The sequence below is a fragment of the Saccopteryx leptura genome, chromosome 10 (genome assembly GCF_036850995.1).
Source record: "Saccopteryx leptura isolate mSacLep1 chromosome 10, mSacLep1_pri_phased_curated, whole genome shotgun sequence".
Taxonomy (NCBI): domain Eukaryota; kingdom Metazoa; phylum Chordata; class Mammalia; order Chiroptera; family Emballonuridae; genus Saccopteryx; species Saccopteryx leptura.
In genome coordinates this window covers 40,792,620-40,809,114 of record NC_089512.1, presented here as the reverse complement: position 1 = coordinate 40,809,114, position 16,495 = coordinate 40,792,620, and the positions used below count along the sequence as shown (strand labels likewise).

The following is a 16,495-nucleotide window of genomic DNA, read 5'->3' as shown; positions in this document are numbered from 1 at the left end:
GATCAACAGGGCTTACGCACTCATCTGGCCTCCCCACCTGAAGCTGCTTTAGTTGTGTAGGCCAGTTCTCCAAATGCCTTAGGCACTCGCTTGGCTCCTACCAGCCTGCCCAGGTCACCAGCATGCACTGTTGATGTAAGAAATGTTCAAACCTGTAGAGAATTTTTATAAGAGCTTATCTGAGCCAAAATTGATGACATATATTGGGAAGCATGATTTCAAATACTCTGAAGAACAACAGTTTGCAATTTCTTTAACACATTTGAGATCAAGGAAGGAACATAAGGAAGGTTATATGAAGCGAGGCAAGGATGGGAGTACAGGATAGTTAGGATTATGTGTGCTCTCTTTTTAATTTTTTTTCTTAAATGAGAAGCAGGAAGGCAGAAAGATAGACTCCCACATGAGCCCTGACTGGAATCCACCCAGCAAGCCCCCTATGGGGCAATGCTCTGCCCATCTGTGGCTGTTCATCTATTGCTTGGCAACTGAGCTATTTTTAGCACCTGAGGCAGGCCATGGAGCCATCCTCAGTGCCCAGGGCCAACGTGCTCAAACCAAGCCATGGCTGTGGGAGGAGAAGAGAGAAGGGGAAGGGTTCAGAAGCAAATGAACCTGTGTGCCCTGACCAGAAATCAAACGCAGGACATCCACATGCGAGGCCAGCAGTCTACCACTGACCAGGGCTGAGTATGTGCTCTCTTGAGAGTAGTTGCCCTTTAGAAGGAGGGGCAAGAAAGGGTGATCATGTATTGAAAGGAGGGTCTTAAAAGGGACATTTCAAAGATGTGTTAACCTAGATGCACAGAAACAATGACAGGGTTTGCTTAAGGCAAAACAAGCCTTTTCATAAAAAAAATTATATTCCTAGGGTGTGACTACCAGCCCCCCCTCCCCAGTTAGAGATTTATGATCAAATCACACTGTGATGTTACTTTCCATAGAACTCCTTTTGTTGTCCACACTATGCAAAGGCTGCTTCTACATAAGGCCACTTTTCTAAGACTGGGAAAGATAACTGTTTTGCCTAATTCATATAAACGGATATATTTATAGAAAGTCAAACAAAATGAATTCATAGAGCCTAACCAGGTGGTGGTGCAGTGGATAGAACCTTGAACTGGGACGTGGAGGATCCAGGTTTGAAACCCCGAGGTCACCAGCTTGTACATGGGCTCATCTGGTTTGAGCAAGGTTCACCAGCTTGAGCCCAAGGTTGCTGGCTTGAGCAAGGGGTCACTCAGTCTGCTGTAGCCCCCTGGTCAAGGCACACATGAGAAAGCAGTCAATGAACAAGTAAGGTGCCACAACAAAGAATTGATGCTTCTCATCTCTCTCCCTTCCTATCTGTCTGTCCCTCTCTCTATCTTTCTCTCTCTGTCTCTGTCACAAAAAAAAAAAAAAAAAAAAAAAAAAAAATTCATTGAAATAGTCAGAAGAATGCTCACCAAATTTGAGAGTGGAAAAGAGGAACTTAGGGAGAACTTTAACAAAGAGTTAGAAAGTATAATAAAGAACCAAGCAGACCTCCAGAACACAATAACTTAAATGTAAAATACATTAGAAGGAATCAACAGATTAGCTAATACAGAAAAACATCAGTGACTTAAAAGATAGACTAGTAGAAATCAACCAATCAGAACAGCAAAAAGAAAAAAAACAAGGACAGTTTAAGGGACCTCTAGGAATAACATCAAGCTCTCAAGCATTCACAATTTAGGAATCTCAGAAGAAGAAAGAGAAAAAGGAATGGAAACTATTTAAAGAAATAGTTGGGGGTGTGTTACGTGGGTAGGAGGTTGACTGGTTGGGATTTGGGGGCGTGTAATTGAGCCCAAACTGAAAAGACGTTTGAAGCTTAAAGGTCCCATATGGGGTTAGATATGGGAGAGCTGGGAATTGGGTGGATTCCGTTAATCATTTGCCTGGCTTCTTTCAGTTTAGCTGTTTAGCTATTGGAAGTGATTTCAGTATTCTTCCCTCATCTTCAGGTGCGTGTGTCTGTTGAGAGAGGAAGTAACAATGGACACCCAGGAGGACATCCAACCCCCAAAGGAGCAGCCAATGATATATATCTGTGGAGACTGTCACAGAAAAAATGAAATAAAATCCAGGGGTCCAATCAGATGCAGAGAATGTGGACACAGAATAATATACAAGAAAAGGACTAAATGATGTATTCTTTACTATGCTTTCTAATATGCTTTCTAATGACCAGGTGTTGGTGCAGTGGATAGAGCATCAGACTGGGATGCGGAAGACCCAGGTTCAAGACCTGAAGGTTGCCAGCTTGAGCATGGGCTCATCTTTTGAGCAAAAGCTCACCAGCTTGGACCCAAGGTTGCTGGCTCGATCAAGGGGTTACTCAGTCTGCTGAAGGCCCACGGTCAGGGCACATATGAGAAAGCAATCAATGAACAACTAAGGTGTCACAACAAAAAACTGATGATTGATGCTTCTCATCTCTCTCCGTTCCTGTCTATCCCTATCAATCCCTCTCTCTGACTCTCTCTCTCTCTCTGTCTCTGTAAAAAGAAACAACAACAAAAAAACCCAGAAAACATATTTAGGTGTCTTTTAATAGTTTACATAAATAAACTTTTGTTTGATTACAAAAAAAAAAAGAAATAGTTGGGGATTTTTTTAAAGAAATATTGGCTGAAAATTTTCTAACCTGGGAAAGGAAACGAACATCCAGGTCCAGGAAGCACAGAGAATTACAAACAAGACGAATGCCCAGAGACCCACCAAGACATACACATTGTAATTAAAATGGCAAAGGTTAATGATAAAGGAAGCAAGGGGAAAACAATTATATACAAAGGAAACCCATAAGCCATCAGCTGATTTTTCAGCAGCAATTTTACAGTCCAGAAGAAAATGACAGAACAACTTTAAAGTGCTGAAAGAGGAACCTAGGACCTAAAACAATTCACCCAGCAAGGTTCTCATTTAGAACTGAAAGAGAAATACAGGAGTTTCCTAGACAAGCAAAAAATTCAAGTTCATTCCATTAAATCAGCTTTACAAGAAATGTTAAAGGAGCTTTTTTTTAATTCTTTTTTAAATTTTTATTTATTTATTTTAGTGAAGAGAGAGAGAGAAGCAGGGGAGGAGCAGGAAGCATCAACTCCCATATGTGCCTTGACCAGGCAAGCCCAAGGTTTTGAACTGGAGACCTCAGCATTCCAAGATGACGCTTTATCCACTGAGCCACCACAGGTCAGGTTAAGGGATCTTCTTTAAGCATAAAAGCAAAGGCTATAGCCAGAAAAAAGAAAATAAAAGAAAGGGGGAAATCTCACAGGTGAAGTCAAATAGCTAATAAATAGAGCAAATGAGACATTTAAAAAGCCACCACGAAGGTCAAATGAAAAAAAGTAGCAAACTCAACTCAAACTACAGTAAGTACTTAGAAGATACACAACACAATAAGACCTAAAACATGACATCAATAACATGAAGCATGGAGGGGAGAGTAAAAATGTAGTCCTTATAGAATATATTTGAACTTTTACCCTTATCAGTTTACAATAGACTGCTATTGATATGGAATTGTATACATGAAGCTCATGGTAATAACAAACCAAAGACCTATAAAAGATATACAAAAACCAAAGAGAAAGGAACCTAAACAATACACTAAGGAAAACCAAGCGGTAACACTCTCCCTCATTGATAGGAAGAACTTACTGATTAGTGGCTTTAAACAGAAATCCCAACCTGTCCTGTCCTGTCCTGTCCTGCGCAGGAGAGCAGATGCCTCTCCGTGACAGCTGACGTAGGGCAGACAGTTCAACATCAACCTCCTAGAGAGCTAGAGTGCCAGAAGCCTTGCCGAGCCTCCCTCTCACGGTAAGGAACCTTGGAGGGGACTCAGGACTTTCTGATAAGACCTAAGGCACAGATATTAATACCACATAGGGCAGACTACTACTCCACCAGGCTCAGAAGGGCTCCTGTTCTCTCCTGGGATGCACCATTAGCCCCGCCTGGCCTGGGCTGATCAGCCCAAGCCTTGAAGCTCCAACAACCAATTGGGGTAAGAAGGCAAGAAGAGGGGCCTGTGCACCACCCCCTGGGCAAAGACAGTCCAGCCCCAGCTCCTGCATATACTCACCACCACCAATACTGCACACATCTCTAGGACCTAGCTTTTTGCTTTTAGTCAACATGTTTCTTATTTTATTATTATTTATTGGGATGACATTGGTTAATAAAATTATACGGATTTCAAGTGTACAATTCTATGATATGGGCAACATGTTTTGAACCACACCTCAGACCCAAGCTTCTTTTCAGTTCTTCAATCTGAGGCTTGTCTTTGCGAAACAAAGTTAAATTTCTCTCTCAGAGTTGGAAGGAAGGGAGGGAGGGAGGGAGGGAGGGAGGGAGGGAGGGAGGGAGGGAGGGAGGGAGGGAGGGAGGGAAAGAAGGAAAGGAAGGAAAGGAGGGAGGGAGGAAGATAACTGAAGGAAGGAAAGAAAAAGGAAGGAGACAAATCCTTTATCCAACAAAGAAATTTTCTAAATTAAAACTGAGCTGCTTACAATTACACATGTTTAAACTTCAGAATCTACTTGCAGCCATCTGCTAAATTAAAAACTCTTCATAAAAACACAGTAGTCTTGCCTGACTGGTGGTGGCACAGTGGATAGACCATCGACCTGAGGCACTGAGATCCCAGGTTCAAAACACCAAGGTACCCAGCTTGAGTGCAGGGTTGCCAGCTTGAGCATGAGGTCATGGACAGGATCCCATAGTTGCTGGCTTGAACCCAAAGTCATTGGCTTGAGCAAGGGGTCACTGGCTCAACTGAAGCCTCCCAGTCAAGGCACATATAAGAAATAATCAATGAACAACTAAAATGTCTCAACTATTAGTTGAGTCTTCTCATCTCTCTCCCTTCCTGTCTATCTCTCTCTCTCTAAAAAAAAAAAAGAAAAGAAAAGAAAAAAATATAGTCTATTTCCACCCCATTAGCTGTCTGTAATTTGGGCTTAATTTGGGGAGGGAGTGGATATTCTATCTTGATCTATTTCCAATTTCAAGACTCAAAAGTGAAGGTGAGACAGTGGTGAGTTAATGTCAACGAAACAAGCTTCATCTGAAAGCAGCTAATGGGGGTGGGATGACATGAGAGGGCCCTAGTTCTGGGGTATGACCTGCTAAGGCTAGAAACCCAAGCTGATGTGTGTAGGCTTCATCTTACCCTGCAGCAGTTTGGTAGAGGGTTTACTGGCACCGCCAGGAAATTTGGAGGTATGTGGTTTAAGTACAAGAGGCAAATATGGGAGTTCCTGTGGTTTGTACAGGCACTCATTTTTTCCAACAACCAGGTTTTTAAAAGTGGTTTTTAAAAATTTCCCCAATGGAGTCCAATAGAGGGGCCTGGGACATATACCTCCTCCACAGGAGGAGGGTTTGTGCTTTTGTTCTTGAGGATTTTACAGGTACCTGAAAAGGCCCCGGCTCAGTTTTCCCTCCAAGGTCCTTAATGGGATTGTACAGCCTCTGCAGGGCTCGCAGCCTCCCTGAGGGAGGCAGGAAGGGCTGGGTCTGTCCTTTGTGAGCCTCGTTCCCACATGTGCGTGCTCCCGCCCTCTGGCAAGGAGGGGGTTTTCCAGGCTTTGTTGTTCCGTGCTTGAGGACCTGAAGCCATGAGACAGCAAAAGGAAACTGTAATTTTCAATCTACTCTTGTATGGCATTTTCAAATTTCACAGGTTGGACGCCACAGTGGTTTAACATAAATCCTTATCCTGAGTTGTGGTCTGAGGCATACTCCCCAGAAAATCCGTCTAGTCCAGGGATAGGCTAGCAAGGGCACACGGGGGCGAGGGAGCGGGTTAAGAGATAGGGAAGGGCAGCACGTGAGAAGGAGGCCGAGGCCAAGGGCCCAGCAGGGAGAATGAGCCATGTGAGCACAAGTGAGGAGACTGTGGCTACTAAACTCTAAATCCACTAATGACAAGTGAAGGTTTCTGAGGAACCACTCCCGTGGAAGTTTTATAACTGAGTTTTCCTTCCAGGAAGTTTGAGCTTTCCACTCTCTATGCAAGAGGCCCCGCCTTACTCAGCGAGTGGGAACAGAAGAAGGCATTTTCCAGTACTCAACACAAGGTGGCGCCAGACACCTGAGGACGTAATGAGATCCCTCCAGGTGGGATCCAGAAGTTGAGGGTTTGCTGAAGGAAGTGACTCAGGCCGATTGAAAGGAAACAGAGATCTGCACCCACAGAAAGTTAGCCTAAAGAAAAATAAGGCTCATAGAAAATAAGGAGAACGTTGTTTTTAAGAGATGTGGTGGCCCTGGCCTGTTGGCTCAGTGGTAGAGCATTGGCCAGCATGTCCCGAATTCCATTCTGTAAAGCCAGTAGCCATAGCCACCATCACAGCCTCCTGGGCCCTGCAGGTTCGCATTTGATTTGGACAGATGGTAATGAAACAACAGAGCCAAGAACTGGTGGGCCATTTCCTTTAATCCTAGCTCACACCCGGCCGGCAAGAAATACACACAGTGGGAGAACACTTCCCTTTCCATTCAGGGCTCCCAAAGCCACTGACTTATCCAAGTTTCCTAGAATCAAAGGTTTCTACCTCACCAGCCTTATTCACCTCCTTTTCTCTGCACAAACTCTTCTCAAACTGCCTTTTCTCTGCACAAACTCTGCACAAACTGCCTTCTCCTTCAGCACTCCACCATCTTGGCTGCCTCTCCTCTCCTCCACGTGGCCTTTCTCTGCTCTCCTCCAGCATGGGCTCCTCTGCCCCATTTTATAGTGTAGAAATCAAAACCTTTAATCCAATATACAAACAAGGAAGTCTCTGATACAAAGTCACTGTTGGGCAGATAAAATGTATTATGCTCACTTTGTTAAAGAGGCCGTTGCCCAGGTGATATTAATGTGTGTGGAGAATCCTTGTAGCCTGGGGCTTGGTTTTGGGATTAAGCCTTTCCCACCCATTTTTGATGTGGGTTGGTACAATCCTATCATGCCTCAGAGGGTGACTTTGTATTAGAGACTTCCCTATTTTGTATATTGGATTAAGGGTTTGGATTTCTACACTATAAAATGGGGATGGAGCGGGAGCTTGCGCTCTTGGTTCCTGAGATTATCATTAGAGGAGAGAGCAGAGCAGAGAGCAGAAGGAGGCCACGTGGAGTAGGCCAGGAGAAGCAGCCAAGATGGCGGAGTGCTGAGTGAGATGCCAGTTTGTGCAGAGTTTGTATCTGGGATAAGGAAGGAGATGGGGAACTGAGGAGAATAAGGCTGGTGAGCTAGAAACCTTTGATTCTAGGAAACTCGGATAAGTCAGTGGCTTTGTGAGCACTGAATGTGAGTGGGTTTTGGAGCCCAGTGTATGTTTTTACTTGCCCGCCGGGTGCAAGCTAGAATTAAAGATGACAGCCCATCAGTTTTTGGCTCCATTGTTTCTTTGCCGACTGTCCGAATCCAATGCGAACCTGCATGGGCCGGGTGGCTGCTGTGATGGTGGCCCTGGCTGTGGCTTCTGGCTTTACAGTCACTTATCTGAGGCATAATGGGATTCCTCATGAGAGTGCACCACGCCACATCATGCAACAGTCAAGGGCGTGGGGAAAAGCTTAGTCTTAAACTAAGCCTTAGGCTATAAAAACCCTGCCTGCTTACAACCTGACCCCCACACCCAATGCAAACTATAAGTGAGCAAACCTATACATCATATTTGCAAACTTATTTGACCCACACATTCCCAGTCAAGGCACACAGGAGAAGCCACCGACCGCTTCTCCACCCTTCTTCCTTCTCTCTCTCTCTCTCTCTCTCTCTCTTTTCCCTCTCTCTCTTCCCCTCCAGCAGCCATGGCTTGATTGGTTTGAGCAAGCTGGCCTGGAGAACTGAGGATGGCTCGGTTGCTGAATGTTGGGCAGATAAAATATATTATGCTCACTTTATTAAAGATGGCGCTGCCCACGTGGAAGCCTGTTGCCCAGGTGATATTAGTTGCCCTTCTTGCTTGGGATGGGTGTGATTATATTAATGTGTGTTGGGGGCGGGCTGTGGACTAGCAGGATCTTTGTAGCCTGGGGCTTGGTTTTAGGACTAAGCCAGTGATAGGCAATCTTTTGAGCTTGGTGTGTCAAAATTCACATAACTCAAGTGGTGTGTCACTTCGAGAAAAAAACCATAATTTTTTTTCATGATATTTATAGTTTAAAAAACAAAAATGTATAATTGTAATATATAACTGTATTTAATAAACCAAAAAATAATTATTTAACTTACCTGCTTAGTGACTTTTTTTTTTTTGATAAATAAATTTTTATTATGATGGGGTGACATCAATAAATCAGGGCACATACATTCAAAGAAAACATTTCCAGGTTATCTTGTCATCCAGTTCTGTTGCATACCCATCACCCAAAGAGAGATCGCCCTCCGTCACCCTCTATCCAGTTCTCTCTGTACCCCTCCCCCTCCCCTCCCCCTCTCCCTCCTTCCCTCCCCCACCCCCCATTACCACCCCACTCCCGTCCATGACCCTTAGTCTCGCTTCTATGTCCCACCAATGTATGGAATCCTGCAATTCTTGTTTTATTCTGATTCACTTATTTCACTCCGCATATTGTTATCAAGATTCCACCATTCTGCTGTAAGTGATCCGATGTCATCATTTCTTCTAGCTGAATAGTATACCATGATGTATGTATATGTGCCCCATCTTCTTTATCCAGTCTTCTATTTTTTTTTTTTTTTACAGTGATTAAAAGCCTTTAAGCAAACTTTTGGCCAATACAGCAAGAATCCATAAAAGAGTAGTGTCCTTAACATGTTCACCAAGTCCAAGTTGGCCCTATCACCATGCCAAATCCCTGAAAAATGCAACCCAACCACAGTTCAGTCTATTAGGAGCTGTCACAAGGAGCAGGAGTCCAGAAAAGTCCACATCCAGGAAAAGTCCTCATGGCACTGGAATTGTTGTCACCATTCTATACTTTGCAGCTCATGTCCAAGTCCCAATGACCGCTGCTTCTAGCTGGTAATGATTCAGGTAGACTGGAATTAGTAACTTCTTTGTTCATCTGTCAGTCTGTTTCTTTTGTTGGTCTTGATATTATTTAACTTGTGTGGGGTGCCATGAACTAAGATAAGTGAGGGGAAGGGGGAATTCTTTAACCTGCCTATTAGTGACTTTTTTGTTGCTGAATTTCATTGGCTAAATCTTCAATTGAAGGTTGGTATTTTGTACACTTCAAGCCCAAGCAAGCGCTACTAACTTCATCTGTCAATCTTTTTCTTTTGTTGGTTTTGATATTATTTAACACTGAGAATAAGGTCTCACAAAAGTACATAGAGGGAAAATTGTGAGTAAAGCCATTGCTATATTTTTCAGGGTGCTAAAAGTGTCTGGTAATCGGTTTCAGGCACTCCAAATTTCCTGTTCGTAGTGGCACTCCTCTTGATTCTCCAAGCGGCACCTTTCCAGATTCTCAAGCTTGACCTCACGTCAACAAACACCTGAGCCCAGATGCTGTCTTGAAATTCTGCAAGTTGCATCTTATGTAAATTAAGATGGCTGCAGCTATTTCTAATGACAGGAAATGGCACCCATAGCACAGGCCTTCGCCTCTCCCACCCTCCCCCTCACTTATCTCAGTAATGATAGTCAATTAGAAATCCATGACACCCCAGAACAGTAGATTGGATGATGGTTGCTATGATTATGTGGTTGCTGGTAATGGCGATCACAGGGCCCCCAGAGATGCGTCCCCAGTGGCATTTTGCTGCTCCCTGCTCCGCCGTGAGGTCAAAGATCCCCTAACAGCCTAACCGGAAGTCCCAGAACTAGATGCTCTGTGCCGGAGTTCTGTTGTTTTGGCCTACAGACCTCCGGCACAGAGTGTCTACGCTACAGCAAATGTTTTATCCTCGGCTACTGCACCTGGCTGTGCAGGAGCCGTGGATGAAACGTCCTTCTCAGCATGCAGCCCCATACTTTTCTGTTATGCAGCCGCATGTCATCAAAAATGGCTACGCTTGTCAGTGCTGACACTCATGTCATAGGTTCGCCATCATGAGACTAAGTCTTTCCCACCCTTTTTGATGTGGGGTGGTGCACTCTCATGAGGAATCCCATTATGCCTCAGATGAGTGACTTTGTATCTGAGACTTCCTTGTTTGTATATTGGATTAAAGGTTGTGGTTTCTACACTATAAAGTGGAGCAGACCAGGAGCTTGCTCTCTCTCGGGTCCTGAGATTAGCATTAGAGGAGAGCAGAGAAAGGCCACGTAGAGGAGGCCAGGAGAAGCAGCCAAGATAGCAGAATGCTGAAAGAGAAGCCAGTTTGTGCAGAGAGAAGGAGATGGGGAACAGAGGTGAATAAGGCTAGTGAGCTAGAAACCTTTGATTCTAGTAAACTTGGATAAGTCAGTAGCTTTGTGAGCACTGAATGAGTGGGTTTTGGAGCCCCGTGTGTGTTTTTACTTGCCCACCGGTGCAAGCTAGGATTAAAGGTAATGGCCCACCAGTTCTTGGCTCCATTGTTTCATTACCATCTGTCCGAATCAAATGTGAACCTGCATGGGCCAGGCGGCTGTGGTGATGGCTGTGTCTACTGGCTTTAGACTGAATAACAGAGCAACTGCCCCACATGGGCAGTGCATTGCCCCCAAGTGGGCTTGCCAAGTGGATCCCGGTTGGGGCACATGCCAGAGTCTGTCGCTCTGCCTCCCTTCCTCTCACTAAAATAATAATAATAATTATTATTATTATTAATAAAAGATGGTGGAGCAGATAGTCTACAATCTTAATTTAGCCACGGAATTCCTGGCAGGATAGGTGACAGGCAGATGAGGAAAGATTGCAGGTGGAGCAGCTGGTGAGGAGTCATGCACGTGGGAGGGGGTCCTGGCTTGGGCCAAGAAATGGTGGTGGTGGACAAAAATGCCTTCTGATTGGTGTGTTTACATTTACTAGCATTCTTCATTGATACAGTGAGTTAATAAGCCCAATACAATTTAATAATTGAATAATAAGACTAAATAGAAATGCATTCCAGTCATCTTTTTTTTGAGAATTCACTGTATTAACATTTGCTCTTTTTGTGTCTCCTTATGGACTCATAATTTTTCAAATATATTGTGTCAATTGATGTCAGTCAAGATTCTCCTTTTGGATTCTCCTTTATTGGGTTTTTGTTTGTTGGACCCTGGCAGTTGTTTCCTGAAGGCGGGACTGAGAGAGCTGGGCTTGATCTACTGGGTTGAGCTATTGCAAGGACTGCAAGACATGGTCAGTCTTCATTTTTGACCTGTTGTAGTTATTAATTGTGCTCCTTTTAATTGTTAAAGTGTCCCAGAGGGGAGGGGAGGAGGCCTGGAGTGTCAGGACTTAGTGCTCCAGGAGAGAGAAGAAGGTAACCAGGAACAGAGAAGTCAGCCTATCTCTTATTAGGGACTAGTTTAATGTCTAGTGTGTTAGGGCCTCAACAAATGTATGTTGAGGACATGGGAAAACAGAATAATCAAGAGAAGCTTCTGCCTGACCTGTGGTGGTGCAGTGGATAAAACGTTGACCTGGAATGCTGAAGTCACTGGTTTGAAACCCTGGGCTTGTCCAGTCAAGGCACATCTGGGAGCTGATACTTCTTGCTCCACACACACACACACACCCCCCCCCCCCGCAAATGAATAAATAAAGTCTTAAAAAGAGAGAGAGAGAATGTTCTATATAACTATTTATGCCAGCAACAGTGTGTGGGCACTGGGACTGACTGTGAGAGAGACTCATGCGGAGGGTAGTCATGTGTCATTTCTGGGTTCTGGGTTTGCACAGGATAGAGATAGTGGCCAGGGTGAAGGGCCTGGGAAGACAGAAGAAGGAGAAGGATGATCAGTGTAGTCATATAGTCTTTACTTTTGCAAACTAAAAATATGTTTCCAGTTTAGGCCAAATAGAAAATTAACAAATACTCTTTATGAAAGAATTAACACAAAAGCAGAAAAAAAATGGTACGAAGGAAAAGATCTTAAGGGGACTCATCTTCTTAGAGATAGCCCATCCTTTGACTACTTGAAACCCCACCAGGTGGAGAGAGGGTGGTAGGCGGGAAACACCTGGCTGAGGCAGTTAGACCGTCCCCACCCCTGGGCTGGCTGGAAGGGGACCAGGAAGTGGGTGTGGAAACAAACCAGCTCAGAAGCTCCAGAGCTGGAGGTGTAGGGGCTAAGGAGGGAGGCACAGGCCTTGCCCATCTATCCCTTCATCCCGCAAAAAACTTTCTACCTCCATCCTCTCTCTGGCCCTCTTATCCTGTCCTGGTGGAGGAAAAGAACAGGAGGTCTTACAGAGGTAGGTCCTGGAAGGGGCTAAAGACACCCTGAGTGAGTAGACTTAAGGAAAAGAAGTCCCCAACGGGATTTCCTGTGGAGTGAGGCCTCCAGGAAGACCCAGGAGCACCCTGACCAGGTGAGGCTTTGCCCAGCTGCCTCAGTCAGGGTTCTCATGTGGCCAGAGGCTGCCCCCTTGTTCTTCCTCTGCCCCATCCCTGACCTAAGGTTGCCCCCACACCTCCTAACCAAAGGTTGTCTTCAGGGCCCTCTCTGGACTCAAGCTTTTTGATGTAACTAGAATCCTAAAGACTGCTTTTTTTTTTTGAAGAAAAAACAAAAACAAAAAGATTACCCAGGGTGACCCTTTTTATTTTTAATTCTATACTTTAACAAAACTCTACAGCAAATAACAAACTTATTGTTATCCTTCTGCACTGTCATCTCATACACATACATTTTAGCTGCTGTCCTCGATGTGCACAAACTATTCACCCTTCGTAGTATTTCATGCACCCACAGCACTCGTGTTTCAGTGTGGCTGCGCCTCCCTCCCAGTCATTGTAGAGCAGGCTGAGCCCTCTACCTATGCATAGCCATCTGGGTTAACGTGAAATCAACACCTTTGTACCCACCGTTTCTTTCCTTCTCAAGGTTTCCTGTAGGAAAGTGGGATCTCCAAGCCAGCTGATGTATAGAGTCTCTGACTATTCTTGTTATACTTTTATATACTGCTCTTCAGAATAGCTGAACCAACCACAATGTAACGTGTCACCAATTTCCCTGCAGCTCTGCCAGTGCTGAATATATATAGTGTAACAGTGGTATAGTAAATTCACCCATTTTATAGATAAGAAAACTGAGGGCCAGAGCGACAAAGTCCCTCTCCCCAGGGTCATTCAGCTAGCGTATGACAGAGATCCAGTTCTACAGGCACAGCTCTTGCCCCCACTCAGTGCTTTGTCTGCCAGACCACTCTGCCTTTGATAGTTGCTTCTAGAAATGGGCACAGAAGACTCTTCTGACTTCTCTTGTCCTTGGAGGAAAACAGAAGCACAGCCTCTTCCTCTCATAGCTCCTGTGTCATGCAGACCAGGTTTTTCAGCTTCATCGGGCCTTCCCTGAGCCTGCTAGATCCAGGTCCTGAAGAGCTCCTCGGGGGACTGCACGGTCATGGCACAGGCCTCCACCTCTTCCCTCCTGCAGCTGATTAACTTCTGGGGTGAACTGGTGATTTTCTGAAAAATAATTTCCATTAATATTATTTAGATGAATAGTAGAACTAAAGTAGTAGTTATTGTAGAGACTATGACAAAAATCCCAATTATTTGTTTAATTAACTTTCAAGCATCCAAAGAGCCAGCCCCAAAGCAATTCTAACTCCTAGATCAGGGCTTCCAACATTGACTGAGATGCCTTCCAGTTCACTGACCACAGATATGTTGGGACCCTGCTTCATCAGTGCTCCGCTCTCTGGGGGACCCAGCTATATTCTGGTCAAAAAAATCTAACATTATTCTAGCAAAGAACCCTGAAAATAATGACCTGGTCTGAAATGCACTACATACAGCAAGATGCCCAGTCCAGAGATGGTGCTCCTGAAACATAAGTCTCTTTCCTACTCATATTTCATGTTCCTGACATCTTCTCCCAGTAACCCCAATACATAACCATAACTGGTTGTAAAAATGCAGGTGAGGTACAAACTTTTCAGAGGGCTCCCCACCCCCAGCCAATTCTAGCCTGCTCACCCCCACTACGTTCTTCTGCAGTCATCCCCCACGCCCCTCCCCTCTATCACTCCAGAGAGTGGCACGCGGGCACAGACAGATAAATAGGCACACTGGTTTCCTCCAGCTCAGTCCCCAGGATGTATCAGCTTCATCAAGTCAGCTGCCCTTAATGCTTGTTTGTAAGGAGGCAGCTTCAGGGGATCTCCACGTTGGTGTCCTCGGGCAATTCATGGGAAAGGACAGAGTACAAGCAGGGCTCACGGAGTGGGGGCACCTTTGTGGAACCCACCACCAGTTCACAGCTGCTGGTCCAGTTAGATTCTCAGGACATTGGCTAACTAAACCTGCAGTGCTTATATTTTAGTATTTTTTCTGGAGCAGCACTATCCAGTAGAAATATAATGTGAGCTACAGATGCAATTTAAAATTCTCTAGTAGCACATTTTTAAAAGTAAAAAGAAATGAGTAAAATTAAATTTAATACTATACAGTGTCTGTAAAGTCATGGTGCACTTTTGACTGGTCACAGGAAAGCAACAAAAGACGATAGAAATGTGAAATCTGCACCAAATAAAAGGAAAACTCTCCCAGTTTCATACCTATTCAGTGCAGTTCGATGTGGGCTCACGCACAGACTTTTTAGGGCTCCTTAGGTAGCTCTCCCGTATAGCCTCTATAGACTCATCACTGACTGATGGCCTACCAGAACAGGGTTTCTCCACCAAACTGCCGGTTTCCTTCAACTGCTTATCCCACCGAGTAATGTTATTCCTATGTGGTGGCACTTCGTTATAAACGCGCCGATATTCACGTTGCACTTTGGTCACGGATTTGAATTTAGCGAGCCACAGAACACACTGAACTTTCCTCTGTACCGTCCACATCTCAACTGGCATGGCCGTGGCTGCTCCGCTGTATACACAGTGTTACGTCATCATCTGTGCATGCGCACATGCTGCCACATCATCCTACAGAAACTAGGAGGGTTTTCCTTTTATTTGGTGCAGATTTCACATTTCTATCATCTTTTGTTGCTTTCCTGTGACTGGTCAAAAGTGCACCATGACTTTACAGACACACTGTATTTTATTTAAAATAAATATCATTTCAACATGTAACTAATACAAAAACATTAATAAAATGTTTTATATTCTCTTTTTGAACTGAGTATTCAAAATCCCTTGTGTATTTTATATTTATAGCACATCTCAATTGGGACTAGCCACATTTCAAGTTGCATATAGTGAGTGGCTACTGTTTTTGGAGAGTATACTTCTAGAACATAAAGTAAAACAGAAGAACCTCCAAATTTTAGAAGGTGCAAAACTGTTGTTCCACAGGTTAAAACAAACTTCCAAGCAAGGTTCAGTTTATATATATATAACTGAATATATATATATATATATATATATATATATATATATATATATATATATATATATATATATATTAGTTTGAATTAGTTTTCAATATTTAAAAATCAGGAGATTTCTCATATGAGTCTGGAATTCTGTTTTGGTTTCTCATTTAAAACTTGAAGATCTTACAGCTCTGACTCACATACATCCCTTCTTGGCAGCAACCTGCTGGAACTGAGAAGCAGCTGCTTTCCTTAGCTGGAGTGTTTGCCCTGGTCCCCACCACCTAGCCTTATTGAATTACATTCATTACACTGCACACTTTTTTTTTCTAACTATCTGGGCCCCAGGGCATCTGATCTCAGAAACTCCATTTCTATGAAGCATGCAAAGTCACACTTGGGATGGTCCATGGAAGAATGACTAACTTGGGACCAACTTTTTGCGGGCCACCCACATTACAGTGGAATGTGACAGCAAGAAAAGACAGAATAAAGTGAGCCAGGGAAAGGAAAGGACGACCCATTAACACCAAAGCCTCCATAACCATGAAGCAGCTATAAATGAAAGACAGGGAGAAGCAATTATATTTTAAAATAGGGAATATATACTGAGAAGTCTTAATATAATTTTCCTTGTATATATACTTCTGCTTAAGAATGCTACTTGGTGATACCAACTTGAATGCAAAGATATTCTTAATGGTGCATTTCAGAGTGCAACCAACACTAACTGTAAAATTATAGATGTGGACATAAAATATTTAATCCAAGCAGATAAATTAAACACCAGCTCAATAGAGCTTTTTAAAGAGTTGTCAAGAATTTCCATTTGGTAATTTTCTGTGGTTCAGCTGGAAAGATGTGTGGATTTTGCAAAAATAGCTGGAAGTTGCTTTTTAATAGTTTGCAAGATCATCTATAACTAATGCAAACTGAAATGCAGTTAGAGTATACTAGTCAAACTGAGAAGGGGAGATGGCAGTGGTGAATCATCAACTGCAGAATCTTTTTGGGATTTAATGGACATTAGTGATCTACTTTTCACACAGCGCTATGGGAAATGCGTATATGCAAGAAATTTTCTACTT

The 16,495-nt window shown here is 43.8% G+C and overlaps 1 protein-coding gene and 1 pseudogene across 1 annotated transcript in view; one reads left to right on the top strand and one right to left on the bottom strand.

Annotated features, from left to right (window-relative positions):
• Positions 1-2,022: 2,022 nt before the first annotated feature.
• Positions 2,023-2,175, top strand: LOC136382325 (DNA-directed RNA polymerases I, II, and III subunit RPABC4 pseudogene; annotated as a pseudogene).
• Positions 2,176-12,665: 10,490 nt separating this feature from the next.
• The window catches only part of IL20RB (interleukin 20 receptor subunit beta), a 36,108-nt gene continuing 32,278 nt past the window's right edge, over positions 12,666-16,495 (bottom strand). Inside the window, exon 7 of the mRNA XM_066351496.1 lies at positions 12,666-13,552. Within this exon, the coding sequence (XP_066207593.1) occupies positions 13,445-13,552 (108 nt within the window). The 3' untranslated portion in view covers positions 12,666-13,444. The remainder of the gene's footprint in view (positions 13,553-16,495) is intronic.